This window comes from Cricetulus griseus (genome assembly GCF_003668045.3).
Source record: "Cricetulus griseus strain 17A/GY chromosome 1 unlocalized genomic scaffold, alternate assembly CriGri-PICRH-1.0 chr1_0, whole genome shotgun sequence".
NCBI classification, from domain to species: Eukaryota; Metazoa; Chordata; class Mammalia; order Rodentia; family Cricetidae; genus Cricetulus; species Cricetulus griseus.
Genome location: NW_023276806.1, coordinates 86,044,621 through 86,068,272, shown reverse-complemented (window position 1 = coordinate 86,068,272; position 23,652 = coordinate 86,044,621). Strand labels below are relative to the sequence as shown.

The following is a 23,652-nucleotide window of genomic DNA, read 5'->3' as shown; positions in this document are numbered from 1 at the left end:
GAGAGGACACCCTCAACCTTCACCAAGTAGGAGAGTCGCAGAGCTGAGCAGGAAGGACAAGGCCTGCTCCTGCTCCACAACCTCTGGTAGCTGAGGGACAGACCAACCTTTCTCCCCACGTCTAGTCTATGTATCAGCTTCAAAGGCGAGCCAAGTCCCCAAGGAAAGCTGAGTGTCATGCGGGCTCCGTAGGGGGTAACTACTAACTGCCAAATCGTTACACTGGGGGATGCTAGGACATCTGCGACCTCCGCAGAGGACTCCTCTCCAAGGGACAGGGCGGGTGCTGCAAGAAAGGGCATTCTGGACTTGGGACTGGGTCTCCAGGTCTTTTTTTCATCCTGCGTGCACACATCCAGAAACACACACACACACACACACACACACACACACACACACACACACACACACACACACACACACACACACGCAGGGCAGGAGCACATCTTCAAGCTCACGGAGAGTTTGGAAGAGGGCGACTGATACCAAACAGGACTGCAGGACGGTTGCAGGTTGGTGGGTTTTGCTTTGTTCCCCGAGCTTCTCTGACTCGCTCCTGCTCCCAGTCTACTTCCAAACCAGCAGCTCCAGGAAGTTATGCGACCTGGGATCGATTGTTGATAATACCATGTATAACAAACCCAGGGGCAGTTGCTTGACCCCTCATTTCTTTCTCTCAAAATGAGCCAAACAAACTTTAAGGGTGAAAGTATAGCAAAGTGATGGAGAAACGTCTTGAGCAGGGGATCCTATTCTTTGTTGTTTTTCTAATGTTCTTTTTCTGTTGATTTAGCATTAGCTGGTATCCATAGTAGGTATTTGATGTGAAGTGAAAGGAATTGCACTCAGTGCAAGGGATGCACAGGGCCACCCTTCTCAGGGTTCCCTGATTACCTCACTTAAGAGCAGAGGGAAGTGCTTTTTAACCTCTATGGGGGGAGGCGTATGAATATGAGCATATCATCCAAAAGAAAGAAGGAAGAGTATCCCGGATATTTTAATCGTAACAAGAACAAAGATGACGCGAACCCCATCAAATGAAACAATACTATTTTCATTCAATTGATCGCAAAGTGTCTTCGGTTAATAACTTGGCACTTATTTAAATGGTTTAACAGAAGTGGAGCCGAAACATTTTGTACTGACAACACGTCATAACAGCATCTTTTGTTTAAAATAACTTAATACACTAGAAAAAATATGGCAAATATAAATAATTTTGTTTTCATGGAGAACAAATAGTTACAAAGCTCAAACGCATACCGAAGTTCAGTAAGAAGAGCTTTTCCTCTTTCATGTAAATTAAAAAGGGCGGGGAAAGCCCTAAGTAGGCTTGCTAGAGAATTTGGACTACAGGTTGCTTAGCCCAAGCTGTCCCTGTTTAAATAGCTACATGAATTGAAACAAATAAAAAGATTGCTTGAATGAATACACCTTTGTGAGATAAAATGCAAATGTTGAAAGTCAACCATTAGTTCACACATTATAGCCAAAATAAACTTTGCTTGTGTTTATCAACATATTATACACAAACCTAGTGTCTGTACCTAGCCGGTGTTTAAAGGTGAATTTGACAGGATAGAGAGGGGGAAATAAAGCATTATCCTCAAACAGGACTTCAAGAAAACAGCAAGGGCAATTCACGAAAAGGAAGGGAACAGATGAAGCGTCTATCACGATGCAGGGCTGTATACTTTCATGGCTTCGTTTGCTCTTTTTCCTTTCCCCATATTTTTCTAACCGCCTCTATCTTCTTGGAAGACTCAAGAGTGTATTTTACTCCCTTCCGACTTTTTTCCTTTGCCCCTTGGGATCAAAGGCCGAACAAATTATCTATGGATTCACATCAAGACGCTTTTCATATTGAGAATGAAAGTGTAGTGGGTGCTCATGGGTGTGGGGAGGGAGGGGACACCATCAATGGAATACAAGTAACATGCAAACCGGAATTTACTGTCAGCAGTCTGGACAGTTCTGCCGTAATAATTTTTCAGAGGAATCATTGTCTGTGGCATCACTTTTTTTTTTTTTTTTTTGTATTAACGTCCCTTTTTTTTCCTCCTCGTTTTCACACTGTCTTCCCTCTTCTTGCTCTTCCATACATGGTGTTTTTAAACTCAAAGCATCTGATTCAACGTAAAAGGAGGCCCGCCTCTCTTATCAAAGTCTCGTATTAAAGTGAACTTCGCAGAAAAAGGTCAGCTTCAAAACCTGTGAACTTCCCAGCTGCGCATTTTTTCCATCTTATTTTTTTTTAAATAAGTATACCTCTTCCTTCTGTTTTGCTTTCTTGGCCCATTAAAAAAAAAAAAAAACATACATTTTAGTTGATAACCCCCTCCCCCCCTTTCTCTCAAGATTCATCCAGGTTATTTTTCCGTATTTTTATGTACAAAATAATTTTTAGACTTGTTTTTGCTTCGTCGTTCTCTTTCTAATTCCAGCCAAATAGTAATATGAAACAAGCTCCCTTTCTCCTTTTCTCGTTAGTTTGTTCTCGTTTTTTTGTTTTTGCTCATTTGTTGTTCGCAAGATTTCATTTCTACGTAGAAGTCCACCGCCGCAGTCTTGTCACTATCCACTTCTCACTGTTCCCACACTCCTTTGTCCAGTCTCTATCCAGACTCATCCAAACCCGCTCCTACAAAGCCGAATTTTAGTCCCAACGGCGGATGCGCTGGAGCCCCTGGGCTGGTGGCCCTATTGGAATCCCGGGTCCAGCGCAGAGTCCCGCCCTGGGAATCCAGGGTGCAGAAAGAAACGGGAGGCAGTCAGCGGGGAAGGGGCGGGCCTAGGCGGTCCGAAGCGGGTGCGGGAGAAGCGGCCGGTCGCGGAGGGCGTACGGGGTCGCGTCGCTCGGGAGGCTCCACCGACCGTGGCGCTGGCGCCGGCGTCACAGACCCAGGGCGGCCGCGTGCTTTTTAGCTTTCAGTCTGAGATCTGCGATGCTGGAGTTCTTGCTGGTGGTCTTGGCAGCAGCAGCAGCAGCCACCACCGAGGCGGCGGAGGCCGAGTCCGCGGCCAGCGTGGCCAGCGGCAGTCCGAAGGGCGGTGCCGGGAACATCATGTAAGGCGCGTGCGCGGCCAGGTGCGGATGCAGGTGGTGGTGCGCGTGCGCCACGGCGCTGTCCAGCTGCAGCTGCGCCTGAACCTGAAAGGACAAGGGCGTCACGTTGCAATGACTATCCTAGGGTGACAACAGAATAGAAACAGAACATTAACTTGGCTATGGGGAGAATTGGGGTGCGCGACAGGGAAGCTACATTTTGCTAAATATCTGTTTGGAGAAGGACATTATAGGCTTTTTGATAATGTGGGGCATCACATTAATATTCTAGTGTCCCATCCCTACCCCCAGTCATTATGAGGATGCTTACTTGGGTTCCTCATCCCTGTCTAAAGGAATGTTGTGGCCCCTTCTGGAACTGGGTGGGTAAGTGGACCGTGACAGAGTCCCCATGCATCACCCATCTCAACATAGCAATAATATCTTGGAAAGTCTAGGGATAAGGACTGTTACCCTCCTCTCCTGTCTCTGTCACATACACCTCGGGCACAGTACTAAAACAAAATATGTAACTTTTTTGTCACTTAGGGAAGTTATCACATCTGCAGGTCTTGACTTTCCCTGCCATAAGAATAACCTGAGGATCTTTTTCCAATGCTGACTCTAGTCAGGAGATCTAGTCTGGGACTTAGTCTAAGTTTCTAATAATCTCAGTGCTGCTGATTCTGCTGGCCTGAAGATCTCTATCTTCTTAGTAGGGCCAGTTTCCTAGTAAATTCTCTCTCTCTCTCTCTCTCTCTCTCTCTCTCTCTCTCTCTCTCTCCTTCAAATACCTTCCCAACAGATCCAAGTGCCCAAGTGTCTTGTAGTGAGTCGGGGAAACTCATATCTCTAACTCTAATTCTCCAGTCTAGGGTACTGGTGACTGAGAGCTCATCTATGACATTACAGCCTTGGTGAGCAGGGATGCCTGCTGAAGATGGGAAGGTCAGAGAGTAGTAAGGAAAGGATTTTGCCCTGGGGCTTAGAGAGTGGGGAGTTCAGAACACTGGGATTTCCCAGGATTAAATCATTGCTGCAGGCTCTCCTTTAAAAAAAAAAAAAAAAGTTGTTCTAAAGGTTTTTTTAAAGGGCTCAGAAAGGGACAGCCAAGGTAGGGCAGCCAGCCCTGGGAAGACTAAGTCCTCCTTCTCTATCAGAGAGGAAGCCTTTTTCACAAGGACAGCTTAAAAAAAAAATAGTCGGAGTTGGGAATAGCTGCATTTATTTTTCTTCTGCCAAGGACATCTAATGTGGCTAGGGGGTAAAAAACACCTAGAAAGAATATTTAGAGGATTGCTTTTAAAACACCTTTGGAGCGGCCTTTGTATTTGATTTGACACAATCCTAATCAAAGGCTGTTCCTTCCTCTCCCCAAGTGCAATCTTAAATGCATTTTTTTAAAGGACAGGTTACTGCCTTCAGGCTCCTTCGGGGTTCCTATGAAAACAGAGAGCATTGAGTATTTGAGGCCATGACACTGTATAGGTTTTTAAAGGAGAGTGGGGCTACTATATAGTCTTGAAATTAGTTCTTCAACTGAATGTACACTGAGGCTCAGAGACAGGGTCTGCTCAACAGTCCAAACAAACATCCAGACCCTTTAACATTTACAAACAGCTTGAAGCTAGGTTGTACTTGCCTGCTGGAATGGCATCCTTAAAGCACCTACGTTGACATAGGGTGCAACTCTACAAGCTTCAAACTGGCTAGCAGCCCCTATAAGGACACCTATAAAAACAACAACAAAAAAGGAAAATGAAACACAAGAAGTGAGGTAACTATTTCTTGTCAAATTTTCCAGTGTGTCAAGTGGTAGCAAGATAGAACCGATTCTATTAGAACCGGGCTGTCATTTTTCTAAATTGCTGCTATAATTAAAATAAGTTATAGTTGGTTTCTAAGTAGTATGACTTTCATGAACTGTCCAGAAATTTTTCTTAAGTCATGTACTATCATCATCCTTAAGATGTTTATTTTCTTTCTTAGAGCAACCTCGCCCCACTTCCCACTTTCACTAAGTAATAAAATGCATTATAAGACATACCTTTATGAAGTTGATTTTCCTGTTTTCTGCACTTAGCTCTTCGATTCTGAAACCAAACCTACAAGTTGACAGAGAGAGGTAAAAACACATAAAACTTGATGATTCAAAACATTTTAACACCTTAAATTATAGTAGTGTAATGAAAAAAAAAGTAGTGTTTAGGCCAGTCTTGGGATATGAAAAGCAAATCTTAAATTATACAAAACAGCCTCAATTTCCAAAATGAGAAATGTAAATCAAGTACAAAATAGAAAGATGCCTAGAGTCTTTGTAAGATAAATTGTTCCTTGATAAATTACTATTAGTTCTGGTTTCATCTTTCCACATTACAGAGTCCCAGGGGCCTAAAACACTCCCTGGTACCTGACACCAATGTGATAATGGGTTTAAATGTTTACCCAGTTAAGACCCAAGAAGAATGGACTCAGTAATAGCCTGTAATATTAATTAGCTTCATCTTGAAAGAAAAAACAAACAGTAAAGCAAATAAGGACTCTTATTTTGGTGGGGGGAGGGGTATTGGGGTAATTAATGTCATAAAAGCCTTACTACAAAGAAGTTTAGAATTTCTATGTCCCTCTGTGTAGCAGAGTGTAACATAGTGGCAGAATAATTGTGCCATTATCATGATAATCTAATTTGTTTCTATAGAAAAAGCCACTGCCTACAGTTAGGACAGTAGGAAAGATTTCAGAAAATAGCTCCTGTAACTTAAATGAAAGTATGAGGGGGAAAAAGAGCAGCAATAAAGTTAAAAAAAAAAAGTGAGTCACAGAAAGGAGAGGTGGGGAATGAATCAAGTATTCCCGGGGATGTGATGTTCTTAAATAACTTGCCAACTTTTCAAGTCAGTGTGACAGTGTTTTTTTTTTTTTTTAATTCAAATAAGGCTTGCTTTTTAACACTCTAGTTCCAATAATACAGCATATTGGTTGATTCACAAATTAATGTTTAAAAAATAACATGAAAAGAAAATATTGCTTTAGAGCCTTTTCTGGTAAGTTTTTGAACCAAGTGCCATAGTCTATGTAAATCTTCAAAAATTCTCCTGATATTGAGTATAATAGAAGAGTGGATTTCATGCCAGGGTGGCATCCTTTGTGTGACTCACATGGCCTGAGGCTCCTTGACTCCCCACCCCCCCAAGAGTTGGAATGGAGATACTATTACTCAGGGCTGCAATAATTATCACGGTTTTAAGGGGTTGCAGTCTCTAGAGAGCTCAATGCAGGCTGCAAAGCAGAACAGGCTTAAAAAGGAAGGCTCTAGGATTGACGTCGTGATGACCAAGGAGGCCTATTATTATTTTTTCTCTGTCCACGTTACTGCTCTGTTTTTTCCCCCTGATCCTATTACAAGATGCGGGGAAGCCCCAAAAGAATTGTGCATAGTTCCTTACAGATGGTGGTCTCTCCGCCCAGAGACCCAGGGAGTATCTGTTACAGCGATACTTTGTAACAGCTGCAGATGTTCTAGGCTAAAACTGCTCCATGTGTTCAAACAAATAATGACCATCATTTTCTCCCAATTTTATCATTTGAGCGGAAATACAATCTGAAACGTTTAAATTTGTTCCCCATAAAGCTGGAAGGATATGTATGTGTGTTTATAATTCCCCCTTTAGATTACCCTTAACCCCACTTCTTGGTTTTACACTCACCTAAGCAACCAATAATGAAAAAAGCTGCAGTTCTGACTTCATGTAATATGGCACTCTCTGAAGGTTAGACTTTGCAAACATCAATAATAAGATGTGTACCTTGTTTTAAAATCGAGTTTTCGTGGGTTCGGGTTCTTTGCTTTGGTTAAGTGAAGGAACAAAGAGTGGACAAATACATTCCGTGTCCTCTGTTTCACACTCGGTTAGAGATAGACCCGCTAACAGACACTGTAAATTTTTGCACTTAACAGATGCTAATTTTCTTTATAGTCCGTACATCTATAAACCTAATTGGTATATCCGTTTGGCAAACCCAAGATCCTCAACGAAACCCAACTCCAGAGAGCAAAATACTTATTGTAACTTTTAAGGCTTCAGAGATAAAACGTTTTCTGTGGGATTTATTTAAGGCTTATAAAAGTAGGCCCATTAGGATTAAACCACATTAAAGACAGCACGAGGCGAGGGGGGGTGTGGTTAATAGAAACTCTGGGAGCAAGCCCAGCGCAGCTTTCTTCTTCAGCGAACATATGTTGGTTTAGAGGTGAAGGGGACTACGGGATCAAAATCCATTTTAGAAAAGAAGACATCCAACAAAGATATTCCTCCCTTTCTCATTTCACACCCAACACCTGCAGCAGCAGCCTGAAGAGTGTCCCCTAAGCTGCCTGCAAACTTTGCTCTAGCTCTTGGGGCCCAACCTCCACCTCCTCGCAGTGGGGTACCTGTACTCGGGCCTCAGATAGTCCCAGTCGCTGGCTCAGTTCCTCGCGCATGAAAGCGTCTGGATAGTGGGTCTCATCGAAGAGCCTCTCCAGCTCGTTGAGTTGTTCCAAGGTAAAATTGGTTCGACTTCGCCTTTGCTTGATTTTGGTCTGGCCTTCGTCCTCCATCCCTTTCGCATCCTCTTTGCGATCCTTCAATTCGGGGGACACTGGAGAGGGCACGACGGAAGGACCACACGTGCGTCGGAGCACGCACCAACACACACACACACACACACACACACACACACACACACACACACACACACACACACAGAGCAAGACAAGCCCATTACCAGATTTGTCCAAAGGAAGGCTAGAGGCTCCTAACCCTTAGCGGGAGGGATCCCCATGAAGACCCGGCGAGAGGATAGGGGTCCAGGAGACCCGCAAAATCATGTCTGTAGGACCGTCTGGGGACAAGGTAGGCATGCAGCCACCCAACTGAACTGTGGTCTCAGCTCACTACCTGTGCCCGTCCCCTCTTCTGCCAACATCAAATGTATTCCTGACCCTCTGGCACTCACTGCTCCACGCACTCACGGAAATCAAAAGCGCCTCGCTGGCCTCTCGCTGAGCGCGGTCTTGGTTAAAGGGCGCGGCAAGGCCACGCGATGGCCTCACAAGCTAGCCATCCCCAGAGGGCTGTTCTGCTGTCCCACCAGCCTCTGCTGCCTCTGGCCCATTGCCTCCCGCAAACTTGCTGGTCTAATTTAAGAACAACTGGGCCCGCTGAAAGGTCGCAGCAGGAAAACGAGACACTGGTACTGCGAGGTGTAGAAAGTCACGTCCCCGGGCACCCTAGAGCCCGGACCAGACCCCTAAGGATAGTTCCATCAGCAGCTAGACAGGCCCTGTACTCCCTGCCAGACCCGGGTCGAATTGGCACAGGCAACCACGCCATGTTGGAGGCCTAGAGGACTGGCTGTCCACGCTGGGCCCAGAAAGGTAGAGGCGGCAAACCAGACAGACTCTGGTGGTCAGCAAAACCCACCGCTGCTTCTGTCTTCTTCTCCCTCCCCGGTGGAAACCAAGGAGGGACCCTAAAGGCTTAAATCCACTGAGATCAACAGGTTCAAGAAGAACATTCCTCGGTTTCTATTGGCTGTTAAAACCTTTTCATGCATCTAGCAGCTCGGATGTTTAATAAAATATGCATTTCTTTGCACATATCCGTTGCTACTTTGCGGTTCTTTCCTTCCACGTAAAAGATAGGAGCTCTTTCAGTTCGAGCAAACAGAGCCATAGGAAGGATGATATACAAGTATGCCAAAGGGCAACGATGAGGAATGCTAAAGTCAGGCCCATATCAATATAAGATCCACCTAACCTTCATCCTTTGTGCCTGATTTGGAGATGGGTGTCCAGTGTCAAAGCTAAGTTTAGATAGTAGAAGCTATTTACGATTTCTCCCAACTCAGGATACGGATCAACATGGAAAAAGAAAAACTATGTCTGGAACCAGCTAAGCTACAAAGAAATTAACACTTGCCCTGAGCTTGGAAGTCAACAACCCCAGGAACACGCTCTCCCAGCCTTCAGATCTTGTGGTTGGTGGGCTATCTAACCCAAGTCCCTGAGCTGTGAACCCTGGGGGTTACTCTCAGCCCTTTTATAGTTATCCTGTCACTTTTAAATTAAGGAGGACATAGTCCCGGATCTGGGAGAAGACAAACAGCCACATCTCGCCCCAGCCTGGCATTCTATACCATAATCTTATTTGTCGCCCTTATTTCTGCTGCTCAATTTGTGAACGTTTGTCCTTCCCCCAGGAAGGAAGTAGATAAGGTCACAGCAAACATTAGGGGGTCAATTCAATAGGAAAATACTCTTGCTAACATCGTAGTAAAATTTAAACAGGAACACATATTCTTCAGCTAGGAAGAGGAAGGCTTTTGTCTTTGTCACCCAGAGAGTAGATACCCCTCAAAGTTTAGGGGCTTCAAAGAGAAACAAGTCCAAATTTCAAGTTGATTAATAGACTTAATATAATGTCTCTTTCGCCCCGACTTTCCACTTAATGGCCTAAACAGGAACAGACCGTGTTATAAACAAGTTAATTGCTTGCTTAAATTTGTGATTCTACGCATGCCACATATTTTCTTAATTGGAAAAATATGGCAGCACACCAGTTACCGCAGTACCCAGTGCTAAATTAATTTTTAACTTCGAATTGATAGACGCTTTCCCGTTTAGATAAAGCCCTTCTCCAACACTGCTGGCTCCAAAAGACACCCCACCAACACACACACACACACACACACACACACACACACACACACACACACACACAAGTACTGCAAGATTCTAGGCAGTAAAGAAATTGTGTACATAGTGCACCCCCACCCCCACCCCACGTACATCCCACAGACTCCTCGATGCTTCCACTGAGAAAATCAGCCTGGCCTGAACCTTTGACTGCCTTCTACCTTAATAGCTCAACGAAAATGTGAAGTTTGGTCCCCAAGATCTAGAGATTTGGGGGCTTTGCAGAGTTAACAGTGGTTTTGGTGGCAGCTCTAAAGAAGGGGCAACCTCGCATGGTTCTTCTCTTTCTCTTTTTCCCCTTCTCTACTCTAGGCCTAGGAAAGGGGTTCCGCCAAACTCAAGACTACACGCTAGTCACAACTGGCCTCCTGGTGAGCTCCTGCCGCACCCCCTCTCGTAGCGGGCCGCAAACTTCCTTGTCCCGCTGCATGGCCAGATCCTCTCGCTCGGGAAAAATGCATTTCGGTGCAACCGGAGCAGCTGAGAAGGATGCGCGCAAACACACGTCCTCCCCCACGCGAGGACCCCACCCACGACTGAGCAGTCTGGCCTCCTACCCCTCCACTATTCCGGGAGCTTCCAAAGCTGTGGTCCAGGGCCCTCTGCGCTGCCACCCTCCTCCCGGTTGGGCCCCGGGTCCTCTCTCGCCCCGCAGGACAGGGGAAGGCGGGAAGGGGAACCGCTGCCGGGGGCAGGCCGTTACCCTCCGTCAGTCGCGGGCTGCCGGGCTCCCTGCTCCGCTCCGCGGCGCCCATGTCCAGCTCTCGGACAGGAGAGCGCCCTCCTCCAGCTCCTCCGCCTGCTCCTCCTCCTCCAGCACCTCCTCCACCTCCTCCGCCTCCGCCTCCGCCTCCTCCCGCGCCGCCGCCTCCGCCGGCCGCCCGGACTGCCGGGCTGCTGCGGTCGTCGCGGCCCGGCTCGATGCAGCCCGGCTCCTTGGCCCCACGCAGCGGCCCGCTCTCTAGCACCTCCCGGTACGTGATGGCCTCCTTCTTCTCCTTCACTTTCTGGTCAAAAGACTTGGAGACGAACGCCGTAAGTTCTTCCATCGCGGACGCTGCCGGTCAGCCTCGCGCTCAAGCTCTCCCTGCCGAGCCCCGCTCTTTTTTTCCTCCTTCTTTTTTTACTGCTCCAGCCCCCCCAATAATAACACATCAATGGGGCAGGGGGTGGGGGAGGAGAGGGAGGAGGAGGAAGAAGAAGAAAAAGAGGAGAAGAAAGAAGAGGAGAAGTAGAAGGAGAAAAAGAAGTAAGAAGAGGAGGAGGAGGGGACAGGGGGGACAGGGGGGAGGAGGGAAGGGGCGGGGGCCGCCAGAGGGAAATGGGAACTGATGCTTCCCTGCCGGAGCGCGCGTGTTCAATGTTAAGATCTTTGACAATTCTTCCTGCGGAGAGTTCAGATCTGATAGCGACGCAGCTCTTGAAGTCTCACTATTTATACTTCCTAAAGGCGGCCCCTTGTTCTGAGTAAATTACCTCCCCTCGCAACTCCGAGTGAACCCCTTCGCGGGTAGCAGGAGCGCCACTACCTGGGGTGGGGAGGAGAGGGAGTGAGGAAGAGAAAGAGAGGGAGGAGAGAGAGAGAGAGAGAGAGAGAGAGAGAGAGAGAGAGAGAGAGAGAGAGAGAGAGAGAGAGAGAGAGAGAGAGAGAGAGAGAGAGAGACTATGAATATGAATAGGAATGTGATTATGAATGCGAATATTGAGGACGGAGGATCCAGGCAGGAGTCCACCCGGCTGGAGTGGGAGGGCAAGCTGGGGACCAGAGGGGGCGGGGAGAGGAGGCAGGTCCTTGGCGGTCGGGTTTTCTGATAGCCTCGGCCGCCGGTGCTCTTGGCCATTAATCCGGGATTGACAAGAATCCCTAATTAATTTAATTAAGCGTGGATTTTGCGTTGGTGTCACGACTTAGTAAAACACTGGGGATCTGGATAGACTTCTCGGAGGCGGGGCCAAGAGGAAACTGACAAGTGCACTGCCATCCGAGTCAGTGGGTATCTTCAGAGAGTACCTGACCCTACAGCCTCGCTCTGGGTGGGCACCCCAACTGCTCGACCCTACTCCGATGACCCCTGGTCTCTGGCCCGGCAGGCATCGGGTGCTCTATGGTTAATAATAGGCCCAGCAACCACTCCAGCATTCAGATCCCACACCCCTTCCTCCTTGAGGCCGCTGCAGCGGCACAACCGGGCATCCTGGCTTCATGTGTCTGCTGTGAGTGGGGCTCCTTGGACTCCTTCACCTTCTTTTAGGATCTTTCCGACACGTAGCCAGCCTTACCGAGTGCCGGTCTCTGTAATTCACTCTACTACTCGCTCCTTGGAGTCAAAGCTGACTCCTGTGAAGACATTCCCCGCTACAAGGGGCTGGTCGATTTAACTTGTTTCCTGAACAGTTGTTCCCCTGATAGATCCGCTTTTAAGGTGTTTTCTTAGAGCCGGGTCAGGCGCAGTTCCATTTCGTTTCCTCTCTGAGGTCTCAAGATATATATATATATATATATATATATATATATATATATATATATATATATATTCCCTTACAACTCCCTGAGCCCTGTCCTCAATTATTGAGCGTCCCGGGAAGCATTTTCTAATTTGAAAAACAAAGGATTATCACTTTTGGAGTTCTTCGGAAAAATTACCGACTTTGTCGCTCGTCTAATTTTATTCACCGTGGACTGTGGAAAATTACTTGCTCTTCGGAGGAGGAAAAAACCCAACTGTCTTTACCTCTGATTTAAAACTTAAAAATTATATTTTTTGACTCAGCTTGTGAAAACTATTTGTTATATGGGGGAAACGCATCGGTGTCCTGTAAGCCAGGGCTTGCTGTGCGACTTTTTAGCCATGCAAATACTTGCTTATGCGCACAAAAGAATATTTACATATGGAAAGTTACATTTACTTGAATGTGTAAACAAATATACCCCTTTAAGTGAGGGTTTGGGGGCATTTTCAGTATACTGAATATTAATGAGGTTTGTCTGATGTTAAAGGATAATGTTTTCGTTATCTTGGATCCAGTACTCAGTAAAAATGAAAGCATTAATATGCATATCTTCTATTTATTGGTTAGAACAACACTTAGCAAATAATTTGAGAAGTTCATCAAAACAACCTGAAACATTTGTAAAGAGTGCACAATTGTAAAGTGATACACATAAGAGTTTCTCAAGTAAGTGTAATTTAAGCCTTATATAACTTCATGTAATACTAAGTACTCCTCAGACTACACTGCACATTTAAGGGAGATGAAAATAAACCTTACTGGAAATGTTGCTTTACTTTTTCTCTGACATTATCTTTCCTTCTGAATACATTTTCTATTCTGCTTTTAGGACAAAAGCTTACCTTTATACTATGAACAGCAATAGCATATAGGTATTAATGAAGTCCACGAACACTTGCTTTTGTTATTCCACAAAACTAAAACTTAACATTTCTAAATTATAGAAATTTAGGAACAATGTAACATTGAGCATTGGTCTACTATCTGCAACACTGCAATTCTAATCAGAGAGTAGAAGAATCACAAAATTTTAAGTCTTTTTGTGAAACTGTTTTAAAAGATTATTTAGAATCAGTAATGGGATCTGCTAAGTTGGTGTGGTGCTCCAGTGGTTCTCATACTGAATCGTGAAATATATATTCACAAACACCTCCCAAATAACCATGGCTAAAGGACTGATAAGGAATCAGGAGTCTCTCTCTCTCTCTCTCTCTCTCTCTCTCTCTCTCTCTAATATATATATATATATATATATATATATATATCCCTTTTAATCACATGACTTCAACCCAAACTCATATGCCATCTTCTTAGCTAGAGGAAAAGATGACCACTTTAAAGGTAATCAGAGAAGTCTCGGACACAACTGCTGTGTAATCTGAACCAATAGATTTCCCCTTTATTTCATTTTCTTGACTCATTTTAACTGCAGGGATGGTAGATGAAGTGATGGCAAATCTCCAGAGTCTGGCTATGGAGCCCTACTTTCATAAAGGAAGTTTAATTTAAAATTTTATTAGTGCATAATTGTCTAGGTAGGTTTCTTTCTGAGTTTTCCATATATTATATAAATATACCTCTTCTTTTAGCCTCTTATATCCTCCTGCCCCCTTAGCTTTTCACACCCCTAATAGTTCCTCTCTTAGGAAGTTTCAGTTTTAAGAAGCCCAAAGTTTGAAATCATATTAATAAACACTATGAAGTATGATGCTGTTTCACTAAACAGCAAATATTTTCCTGAGATATATTTAAAAAACCAGTTTTGAAAAGTAAAATTATTGAGGTTAAAGTTCAGCTGACAGCCTATGAACAGATATATAGGCTCAAAAAAATATAACCCAAAACAAAACAACAACAAAAACACCTGAACCCCAAGAGTTCCCCCAGCTCTTGAATTATTTATAAAGAAATGTAGTGTTGTAGTTATGATTTAAAATGGTCCCTCAAAACTGGCTAGTTAAGGCACAGCTATTTCCCAGGCATAGATCTATATTGGAGGTGATTTGCATCTCAAATGTCTGTGGAAATCTGTACCTTTGTATCTAGCTAACAGTAGGCAGGAACTCATGCTAATATTTTATATATCTCCTTAGCTTTGCTTCCTTATACTAAATGATGAAAAAAATTTCATACAAGGAAAATATGGTACGAACTACAGAAAATACCGCATGTCTTTAATTTCGGTAGTTGAAGTTTTTGATAAGTTTACACATTTGATTTTTGTTCTAGAAAAAACTTCTCGCTTCGGGCAGATTTCTTCCCTCTATTCAACGGTTGCTTTAATGTGGGAACTAATTTTTGCGTCCCCTCGGTTAATGCCTTCACCTTCGTGGCAGAAAAAAAAACAAAAAACAACAACAACAACAACAAAAATCTCTCACCGATTTTAAATGTATTTTTGCAAATAAATCATTACAATTTAATCACACACGACTCTATGCAGACACACTTCCATGATTTATTATTGTTGGGCGAATTTCCACCTCGCTCAACAGGAACTAACCAATTTTGCTCAGCGCGGATGTCTTAAACATAACTTCCCACGATGTAGATGTTTACTGATTATCTGTGACGATAACGGCGATTACTAAGGCAGTTAACATCCCGTAGTCCCACCTTTATTGCTTTTTGGGAACAAGAAAATCCAATTATGCAAACACGCGAAACAAACATTAAACAAAAAATTGGCGGCATGACAATCTACTCGCTCGACATTCCTAATGGCCTAGCGGCCTGCATCGACGCACTCGGCAGCTCCTCTGGCGCTGCCTGGCGCTGGAACCAGGAAGGCGCTGAGCTTAAACTGAAGCAAGTTCTGGGGACACCGGTGGCGCCGTGGTTTGAAGACAGGGTTCCAGGTCCCCGCGTCCGGAGGTGAGAGCCTGAAGGCCGACCCAGGTGATGCCGGCGTCCGGAGCTTGGGAGCGGCGCCCGCGAAGGAGGCGCTGAGAGGCCCTGCTCGGTGTGAGGCGGCGTGGGGCCTGGCGCAGTCAGTGGCAAAGGTTGGGCCGTGGCCCGCGGCGTGAGAGCCGAGCCGTGCGCATGCGCATCCCACCTGGGAGGGTCCCTGCTCGCGGGCCCTGAGCTTGGGGGCCGCGGGCATGGGCGCTTGTGGCTGGTGAGCGCCGCAGGCCTCAGGCTGGGCCTACAGTCTGGAGGTGGTGTGGAGAGTTAGCCCCCATTCCGCGGGTCCCGGGTCTCGATCACCATTCTTGGGTTTCCTAGTTGTCCTACCTTAATAGCCTAGTTCACTCACCTCCTCCAGGCAGTTGGAGCGAGGGGGAGGCTGAGTCTGGTGTGTGCCTTAGGTGCCATACCCACCATCCCGCCTGTCTAACCGCTTGTTGACTTGAGAGATGGTAACAAGGTCAAACAGACCTTCCTGTCTTGAAAGATATCACTTTATTAAGCATTCTGTAAATGTCTTTTTGACTTAAGGGTTTTTGGTCATGTGACCAGATGGCTACCCTTGAACTCTGCTTTTCTGAGAAGTTAAAAATGCACGTTGCCTTCCCTAGATTTTAGGTTACTATTAATGTAATTTCTGAGTTGTATTTTAAAATGTTTATTGGGAAAAAGAAATCTAGAACCGCCAGTAACCGCGTTTTGCCCCAACTCACCACGTAGTAGGTTGCTAAATAAATTCACATGTCATATGTTGGCATATGAAGGAATTCATATCAAAGATTGTCATCTTTGAACTTAGTTGTAAAAGCTCCCAGTGAAGGGGCTATGTAGAGTTTTCAGGTTTTAAGGAGTGGAGCGGATGTGACAGGTACAACCTTGTGGGGAAACTGGGTATCCTTTGAGAGCCTCTCTAGTCTTAGAGTTTATGAATATTCACTTTCTTTGCAGACAAAGGAGATTTCTTGCTAAGTGGTAACACTTTATTACTGTACGTTCAATAAGAAGGCTAAAAATGTCTGAAGCTGGAAAAGAGAAAGGCAGATGACACTTGTCTGTTAATTGGCCTGGCTGACCTAGTCTTTACATATTCAGCATGTAGAGTTGTGGTAGGAATTGCTTGTTATAGGGTTGTTGTAGTGCATTTATAGCTATCCTTTTCTGGCTGCGTTCTTAGACCACAGGAGGGGAATCCCATGATTTGTGAGTTTAAAAAGAGATGTTAATACACAGAACTTTGTTGTTGCACCAGGAGTATCTTATTTCATTTTTTAACTGAAAATAGTTATTTTCATATATTCTGATCACAGTTCCCCTTGTCTCCCAGATCCTCCCCACCACCCCACTTTCCCAACTCCATGCCTCCTTTTTCTCTCTCTAAGAAAACAGGCAAATAAAAAGACAAACAAGGATAAAATAAAATGAACAAACAAAAAAAGAAAAAACTAAGAGTGTGAGAAATACATACATACATAGAAACACACACTCACAAAACCTATAAAAACTCAAAATTGGAAACCGTAATATACAAACAAAAGACCAGTATGGTTAAAAACAATGCTCAAACAAAACAATGTGAGACAAAAATATTTTCAAGAATACCTTTGTCTTTCTTTTGTGCTGGCCATCTACTATTGAACATGGGGCCTGCCCTCAAGTCTGGCTTGTGTACCTACTGAAATTCCCCTGGAGAAATGGAGTTTTCCTTTGGAGCGATTGTCAGTTAGAGATAGCTTCTTGGTTGTGGATGGGAGCTCCTGTCTACTTTTCCATCTCAATGCTGGGACCCGTTGCAACACTGCAGGATCTATGTAGGTCCTGTGCATGATGCCACCACAGTCTCTATGAGTTACTACTGAGTGTGTCAGTCATAGGAGGAGTATTTTGACAGAATTCTTTATTTCTTTTGAATTTTGCCTTGTTATATCTGAATTTTACCTCTATTCTCTTAATTCCTTTGCATGGTTCTGTTTGTGGATTACATAGTATGTTAAATAGTGTCCACCCCATTTTTACTTTCTGTTTTGTTGTTTCTTTCTAGTGCATCTGTTCAGCCTAGGACTTGAACTTGCTATGTAGTCTAGAACCTATCCTGCTTCTACTGCCCAGGTGATGAGATTGAAAGCTTGTGCCACCACACCCAGCCATTTTACTTTGTCTACCTTTCATTGAGGGAGGGGGCATGTACTCAGGATCAAATATTATATTTTGATTTTTAATGAAATACTGTGGCAAAGTACTTACAAATTGTCATGTCCTCCATGAACCTTTGTTCTTTTAATTACCTGTTTTCTGAAACATAATAACTGCTTCTTTTATCCTTATTAAGGATATGTGCCTTTAAGTTCTCTATTATTAAAATGGTCACATCTTTTTTTGTTTTGTTTTGTTTTTCTATACAGGGTTTCTCTGTGTAGCTTTGGAGCCTATCCTGACACTCACTCTGGAGACCAGGCTGGCCTTGAACTCACAGAGATCCGCCTGCCTCTGCTGGGATTACAGGCGTTTGCCACCAACGCCCGGCTTATTTGTGTTCTCTATAAATATTTACCTTATTAGTAATCTAAACAAAGTTGTAAACTGTATATGAATTCACTTAAAATAATAATAAATATGGTAACAAAATTTAATATAAAAATAGCTGTATTTTCAAAAACAAAAACATTGAGAACATTTTCTAGTTTTGCAAGTATCTTATGTCTAGCTTGCTTGATGACATCTGTATTATCATATTTACTTCTGCATTCAATATATTGAGAAGTTAGAATGTATTTAAATTTCTTGAAGATTGGTTTTAATGTGGTATTTGAAACCATATCACTGAACTTTTCTTGTATTTTTTATCTTTATTGCATTAAAATCTTTTTGTCTTGTGCTGTGAATGAATCTGTGAATGATTTTTGTGACGTTATGCCTTGGCAATTGGAAAATACTGGTTTACTGAATTAGACATGTCTTTCAAATGTTGGCACCCTTTATTGTATATCAAACATTCATGTGTATTAATATTGCCATTGATCTTAGAAAAGAAGAAGTCTGAGTACTAGAGAGATACAAATGATCCAAAATTCCAATCTTTTAGTTAAGGCCCGACTTTTATGATTGGTGACAACCGTTAGTTTTCCTTGAGGTAAAAGGCTATCTTCATTCAGTCTGAGAAAAAGGCTGCCAAATAACCAAGCCTAAGTGATCATCTATTGGCAGTTTTACAACAGAAATCATGTTTTATAATAAAAGCAACTAGTTTAGCTTGCAATTCAGTTGCACATTTTTTTGTTTGTTGCTTCACTATAGGACAGAAATTATATGTATTGAAATTTAATAAATGTAATGATTTTTATTCCTTTGCAAGGGTATTTTTTGGGAGTGTGGCATATGTGCTGTCGCTGTACTGGGTATTGAACCTTGGGTCTTATATGAGATAGGCAAGTGCTCTACCACTGAACAGGATTCTTGGCCCTACCAAGGACATTATTATTTGAGACTCTAGTGGGGTGTAGAGTCAGGAGGGACCAGGAAAGACTGCAGTGACCCTAGTATAGTTTGCTTCTGCTTTGAAAAAATTCAGAAAATCAAAAAAAGACAATATTTGTATATTATAATGAAAATAATTTACCTCGTGAATTTCCTGGCTTGAAGGGTCCATGGACTCTCTTTTGGGTACTCTGGAATCGAATACCTTGGACGGCAAGGACTTCCTGTATCATGCTCACTGATGTATCTCTCATCTCTCATCCAGAGACGTTTCTGTCTTCAGTGTTAAACACCTCACATTTTGAACCTTGTTGTCTTTGTTATGTTTGCTTTCCTTCTGGTGAAGCACACTGTTTGGAAACTTCCTGAAGAAGGGTGAGCATGACATCTAGTTTTGAGAACTTAAATTTCTAAAAATGTCTTTTTTCTAATTTCACACTAGACCACTGATTTGGTAAGATAGATGGAAAGAGACGAGGTTGGAATTAGTTTTTCAGAAGTTTGACGGTGAATTTCCTTTGTTTCTTGTGTTGCTATTTGAAAAGCCTGTGCATTTTATTATGCTTTCCTTTCTTTATCTTTATTTTGTGACTCTTTAGAATTGTCTGGGATATTTTTTATTCTTGGTGCCTAATTATTATTATTTTCCTTTGTTGGGGTTCAAAAGGGCCTTCTGTATACTAGACAACATCTCCAGTGTCTGATTTTTTTTCTAAGCTATCTTTGGTATATGTTTATTTTTTTAAAATTTCACTATCTCAAGTACTTGGGATATGCATACTTTTTAATTTTTAGAGATTCTTTTATATATTTTTTCTCATTTCTTTTTTCTATGCTTTTGTAATGGCATCTTTACCAGTTAAATATTGGATTTTCTGGATAGATGTCTTTACTTTTATTTTAAGGTTTTCAATTTTTTCATGTTTGCCTCATTTTCTTTTCACCTTCTACAAGTGTTTGACCTTTTCCAACCTCATCTTGTCTGTCATTTATTTAAACCAAGTGTTCTCCTTGGAGCATTTTCTTATTTTTTGCTGGGGCATCTTTTCATTACCCACCTGAAGATATTAATGCATTTTTGTTCTTGAAGTTTTTTGTTGTTATTTTCCTCTGTATGTTCCCACTTTGCTATGAATTGCTTTGTTTCTGTCTACTGCCGTCTGGTAATTATGGTTATTGTTTACTTTTGTTTTGTGTTGCTGGTTGCTGCATCCGTGCCCTCAGCACCAGTGAGATGCTGCAGTGCTGAGCCATTTCTCAGAGGCTGTCTCTTAGGACTGAGGCTTTCCTTACCTAGTTGGCTCTCATGTTGTGTATACACTAAAAAGTTAACCGAAAAAGCCTTCATAGAAAAAGTTTACTCTGTTTATATTTGAACTTGTAAGCTGTGGGCTATGTTACAGGGTTATTGGATGGGAGCCTGCCATTTCATTCATGGGACCTTCAGATACATTATCCATTGGGTACAGTTCAGTTTTTTATAGAGGTCTTCTATTTTCTTTGTTAATTTTTTTATTTTAAAAATTTGTTTATTTTACATACCAACTGCAGTTTCTCCTTCCTTCCCTCCCTCCCACCTTTCTTCTATACCCCTGTTCCAGCCCCAAATCTCCTCCATTTCTCTTCAGAAAAAGGCAGGCCTGGCATAGATATCAACAAAACAGGACATATCAAGTTGCAGTAAGACCAAGTACCTCCCCATGTATTAAGACTGGGCAAAGGGATCTGGTATGAGGAATAGGGTCCTAAAAGCCTGTAAAAGAGTCAGAGACAGTCTGTGTTCTCACTGTTAGGAGTTCACAAGAAGACTAAGCTATTCAACTTCACAAATATGTAGAGGGCTTAGGTCAGACCCATGCAAGCGCCTGGTTGTTGGTTCAGTCTCCATTGAGTTCCTATGAGGCCCTGGTTAGTTGATTCTGTGGGTTTTATAGATATCTTATTTCCTTCCAAGGATGTATATTTGGCTTCAGAATTTTTACTGAATTCCTTTAACTTTTAATTTGACTTCACTATGCCTCCCTCACTTTAAAAAACAAAAACCAAAAAAACAAACTGATCTCTCAGACTTTGTACTCTCCTCATACACCATGTGTCCTGCTGGGGCTAGAAAAGGCTCATCACCTGGTCAAATGGCATCGGGGGAGGGGACCTGAGAATATTTTTTCATACAGAAATTCACTCAGTTTCATGTTTCTAGTTTTATGCCTTATTGTGCCTGTGTGGTGTGTTTCGAACTCCCGATTCATTCTGATTTTTGTTGCCTGAGTTGGCTTGTTCTTGTTGAAATTTTCTACAAGTTGCTTTGTATTTGCTTTTGTAGTTTTAAATCCTTCATCAGTTTTTCATTTGCTAAAACTTGATGTGTCTTGTCTGTTGTTTCCTGTTGCCTGTTGTCTTCTGGTTGTCTTTGTTTTTTTTTGTTTTTTTTTTCTTTTTTTCTGAGACAATTTCTCTGTGTAGTCCTGGAACTAAGAGAGTTGCCAGCTTCTGCCTCTGGAGTGCTGGGATTAAAGGCATGTACCACCACCATTAGTTTTTTTTTTTTTTTTTTTTTTTTTATTCTTGTGAACTTACCTTTTTAATCCTTTAATCATGCTCCACATTTATTTATTTATTTTAAGCCTGGCTGGCTTCCTACTTGTGCATCTGTCTGTCTGTCTGTCTGTCTGTCTGTCTGTCTGTCTGTCTATTTTAAACCTGGCTGGCCTCCTGCTTGAAGAAATCCACCTGCCCCTATCTCCCAAATGCTGGGATTCCAGGTATTATGCCACCATACCTGATATTCAATATTTTTAAAGTAAGAGTTTAAAATCCTGGCATTTCAATATTTTCTAAATGAGAGAATAAAAGACCTAATAAAAAGTCATTTTAATTTAAATACTTGTTTGTGGAAAGGAAAACGTACATGCTTTTTGTTTTGTTTTTGAGACATGGTTGCACCATGCAGGCCTGCTGGTCTGAAGACCTGAAACTTGTTATGCAGACCAAGTTGGTCTTGAACTCACAGAGATCTACCTGCCTCTGCCTCCTGTGTGCTGGTTTTTAAAAATGTGTACTCCTACACGTGTCACTTTGTCAGTTTTTAAGGTGTAAACAAAACAAAGTAAAGAGGAACAAAAAACCAAGAAGTAAGAAAATATTATCACCTCTGGATTGAGTATGTATTTCTTATACTTAAAAATATATACCTATACAGGACAGGGATACCTAATGAAGATGTAATATATGTAGATCTATAAATAGCTATTATATACATATGTGTTTGGAAACATGTAGCTGTGTACTTTACACATGTGCATATGTGTACATTGTATGAATACGTAAAATTTTATGAACATGGTTTTCAAATGGAAAGGATCATGGTGAGCTTTTATTCAGGGCTGGTTTTCAGTTTGGACGCTGAATAAAGGATATTAGTGACTTACTGAAAGTTTCACATCCAGACTTCCCAGTGTTTGTTGGACATGTGAATTGAGTGCTTGTTGTGAAAGCACTGATGACTTGAGTTTGATTCTCATAATCCGTGGTTCAAGGAGAAAAGCAACTCCCCCAAAATTGTCCTTTGTCTTCCACATTACACCAAGACTTGGCCAACATATCATATATATAATACAGTAGTAATAAATAAAATAATTTAAAGAAACCTATATTTACAAATTTTTAATTCTGGTTCTAGGTAAATTGTTTAAAGTTTTGAATTATCCCTACCAGAAATATTTAAACTGAAATTGACTCAGAGGTCCTGGATCATCTGATAATTCTCAAAAAAAAAAAACAGTGTTTTTTTTTAAAAGATTTTATTCATTTATTATGTATACAACATTCTACTTCCATGTGTATCTGCACACCAGAAGAGGGCACCAGATCTGGTAACGGATGGTTGTGATCCACCATGTGGTTGCTGGGAATTGAACTCAGGACCTCTGGAAGAGCAACTGGTGCTCTTAACCTCTGAGCCATGTCTCCAGCCCCCCAAACCCAGTATTTTAATACATTATTTTGTTTATAGTCATGATATTTAAGTTATTTTGAATAATTACTAAAGAAGATGTGACATTTGATCAAAATTATTGCATAAGATGAATCCTGTTTTTTTATGATTTTGTAAGGTAACTAGTAAGTATTTCATCAAGAAAGTATTTCACTTGAAACACTCAAGGCTACTTTTATAGTAATACAAGGTTCTCATTGGCTAATTCCTGAATACCAGAATCTGACATTCTTTGTTTTTTCCTGTGTATACTAAATATGCTAAATATACAACTACAACCATAACTATGTAGAAAGTCATCAGAAAAGAAGAGTTATGTCTTATATTTTGAAACAATATATTTAATCACTTCAGTACTATTACTTACACTCTGGGGAAGAGGAATTAGAAATTCATCTTTCGAGTCAGAGTAGTGAAAACAGAGTTAAAGCTGCTAGTGATGGCACCTACCTTTAATCCCAGCACTTGGAGGCAGAGGCAGGTAGAGTTCTGTGAGAGCTGCAGGCCAGCATGGTCTGTGTAGGGAGTTGCTGGCCACTTGGAGTAACAATAGTAAGAACCTGTCTAAAACACAAACAAGCAAATAAACAAACCCAAAGATGCAAAATGTAGATCCTGGGCTGTGGCAGTGGTTATTTTGGTGCTACCCCACCTGCCATGCTGTTTCCATCATGTAATTTGTGCTATGCAGATGAGGGGGTACTTTTGATTGTTGTAATGCCAGCTGAAGACTAGGTTTATAGCTGGGTAGTTCTGTGGTATCTGGTTAATTTTCATTATTCACATTCATTTATGCTATTATGCTTGCTTGTGGTTTTGCCTGAAAGAACTGCTATTTTCTTTTAGGGGGATGCATTCTGAACCGTTCTTGCATTTTGACAACCTTTATATGGAACTATAGTAGGTAATTACCAATACGGAGTCAGGTAGAAATATAAGGGTATTTAATAGGGAAAAGCCTTACTTACAGAGCGGACCAGCCAG

The 23,652-nt window shown here is 42.4% G+C and overlaps 2 protein-coding genes across 3 annotated transcripts in view; one reads left to right on the top strand and one right to left on the bottom strand.

The window, feature by feature from the left end:
- Positions 1-978: 978 nt before the first annotated feature.
- Shox2 (short stature homeobox 2) lies at positions 979-11,378 on the bottom strand. 2 transcript variants are annotated; one of them, XM_027391746.2, is made up of 5 exons: positions 10,489-11,378; positions 7,479-7,687; positions 5,094-5,151; positions 4,689-4,777; positions 979-3,187 (listed from the first exon to the last, which is right to left on the bottom strand). In XM_027391746.2, the coding sequence occupies exons 1-5, from the start codon at positions 10,832-10,834 to the stop codon at positions 2,894-2,896; spliced, it is 996 nt and encodes a 331-aa protein (XP_027247547.1). In that variant the 5' UTR covers positions 10,835-11,378; the 3' UTR covers positions 979-2,893. The 2 variants fall into 2 exon arrangements, with proteins under 2 accessions (XP_027247547.1, XP_027247548.1); XM_027391747.2 differs by having other exon boundaries at positions 979-3,151; positions 10,489-11,377.
- The window catches only part of Rsrc1 (arginine and serine rich coiled-coil 1), a 348,477-nt gene continuing 335,462 nt past the window's right edge, over positions 10,638-23,652 (top strand). The window contains exon 1 of the mRNA XM_035451720.1: positions 10,638-10,759. The gene's annotated coding sequence lies outside the window, so the exon portion shown is untranslated. The remainder of the gene's footprint in view (positions 10,760-23,652) is intronic.

What these genes read in the sequence shown, in the direction of transcription:
- Shox2 (XM_027391746.2), bottom strand. Translation starts at nt 10,834, where the DNA reads ATGGAAGAACTTACGGCGTTCGTCTCCAAGTCTTTTGACCAGAAAGTG. An exon ending in CAGCCCGCGACTGACGGAGG is followed by an intron (nt 7,688 to 10,488) that starts GTAACGGCCTGC and finishes TGCCCTCTCCAG; the next exon opens with TGTCCCCCGAATTGAAGGAT. An exon ending in TAAGGATGCCATTCCAGCAG is followed by an intron (nt 3,188 to 4,688) that starts GCAAGTACAACC and finishes TTGTCACCCTAG; the next exon opens with GATAGTCATTGCAACGTGAC.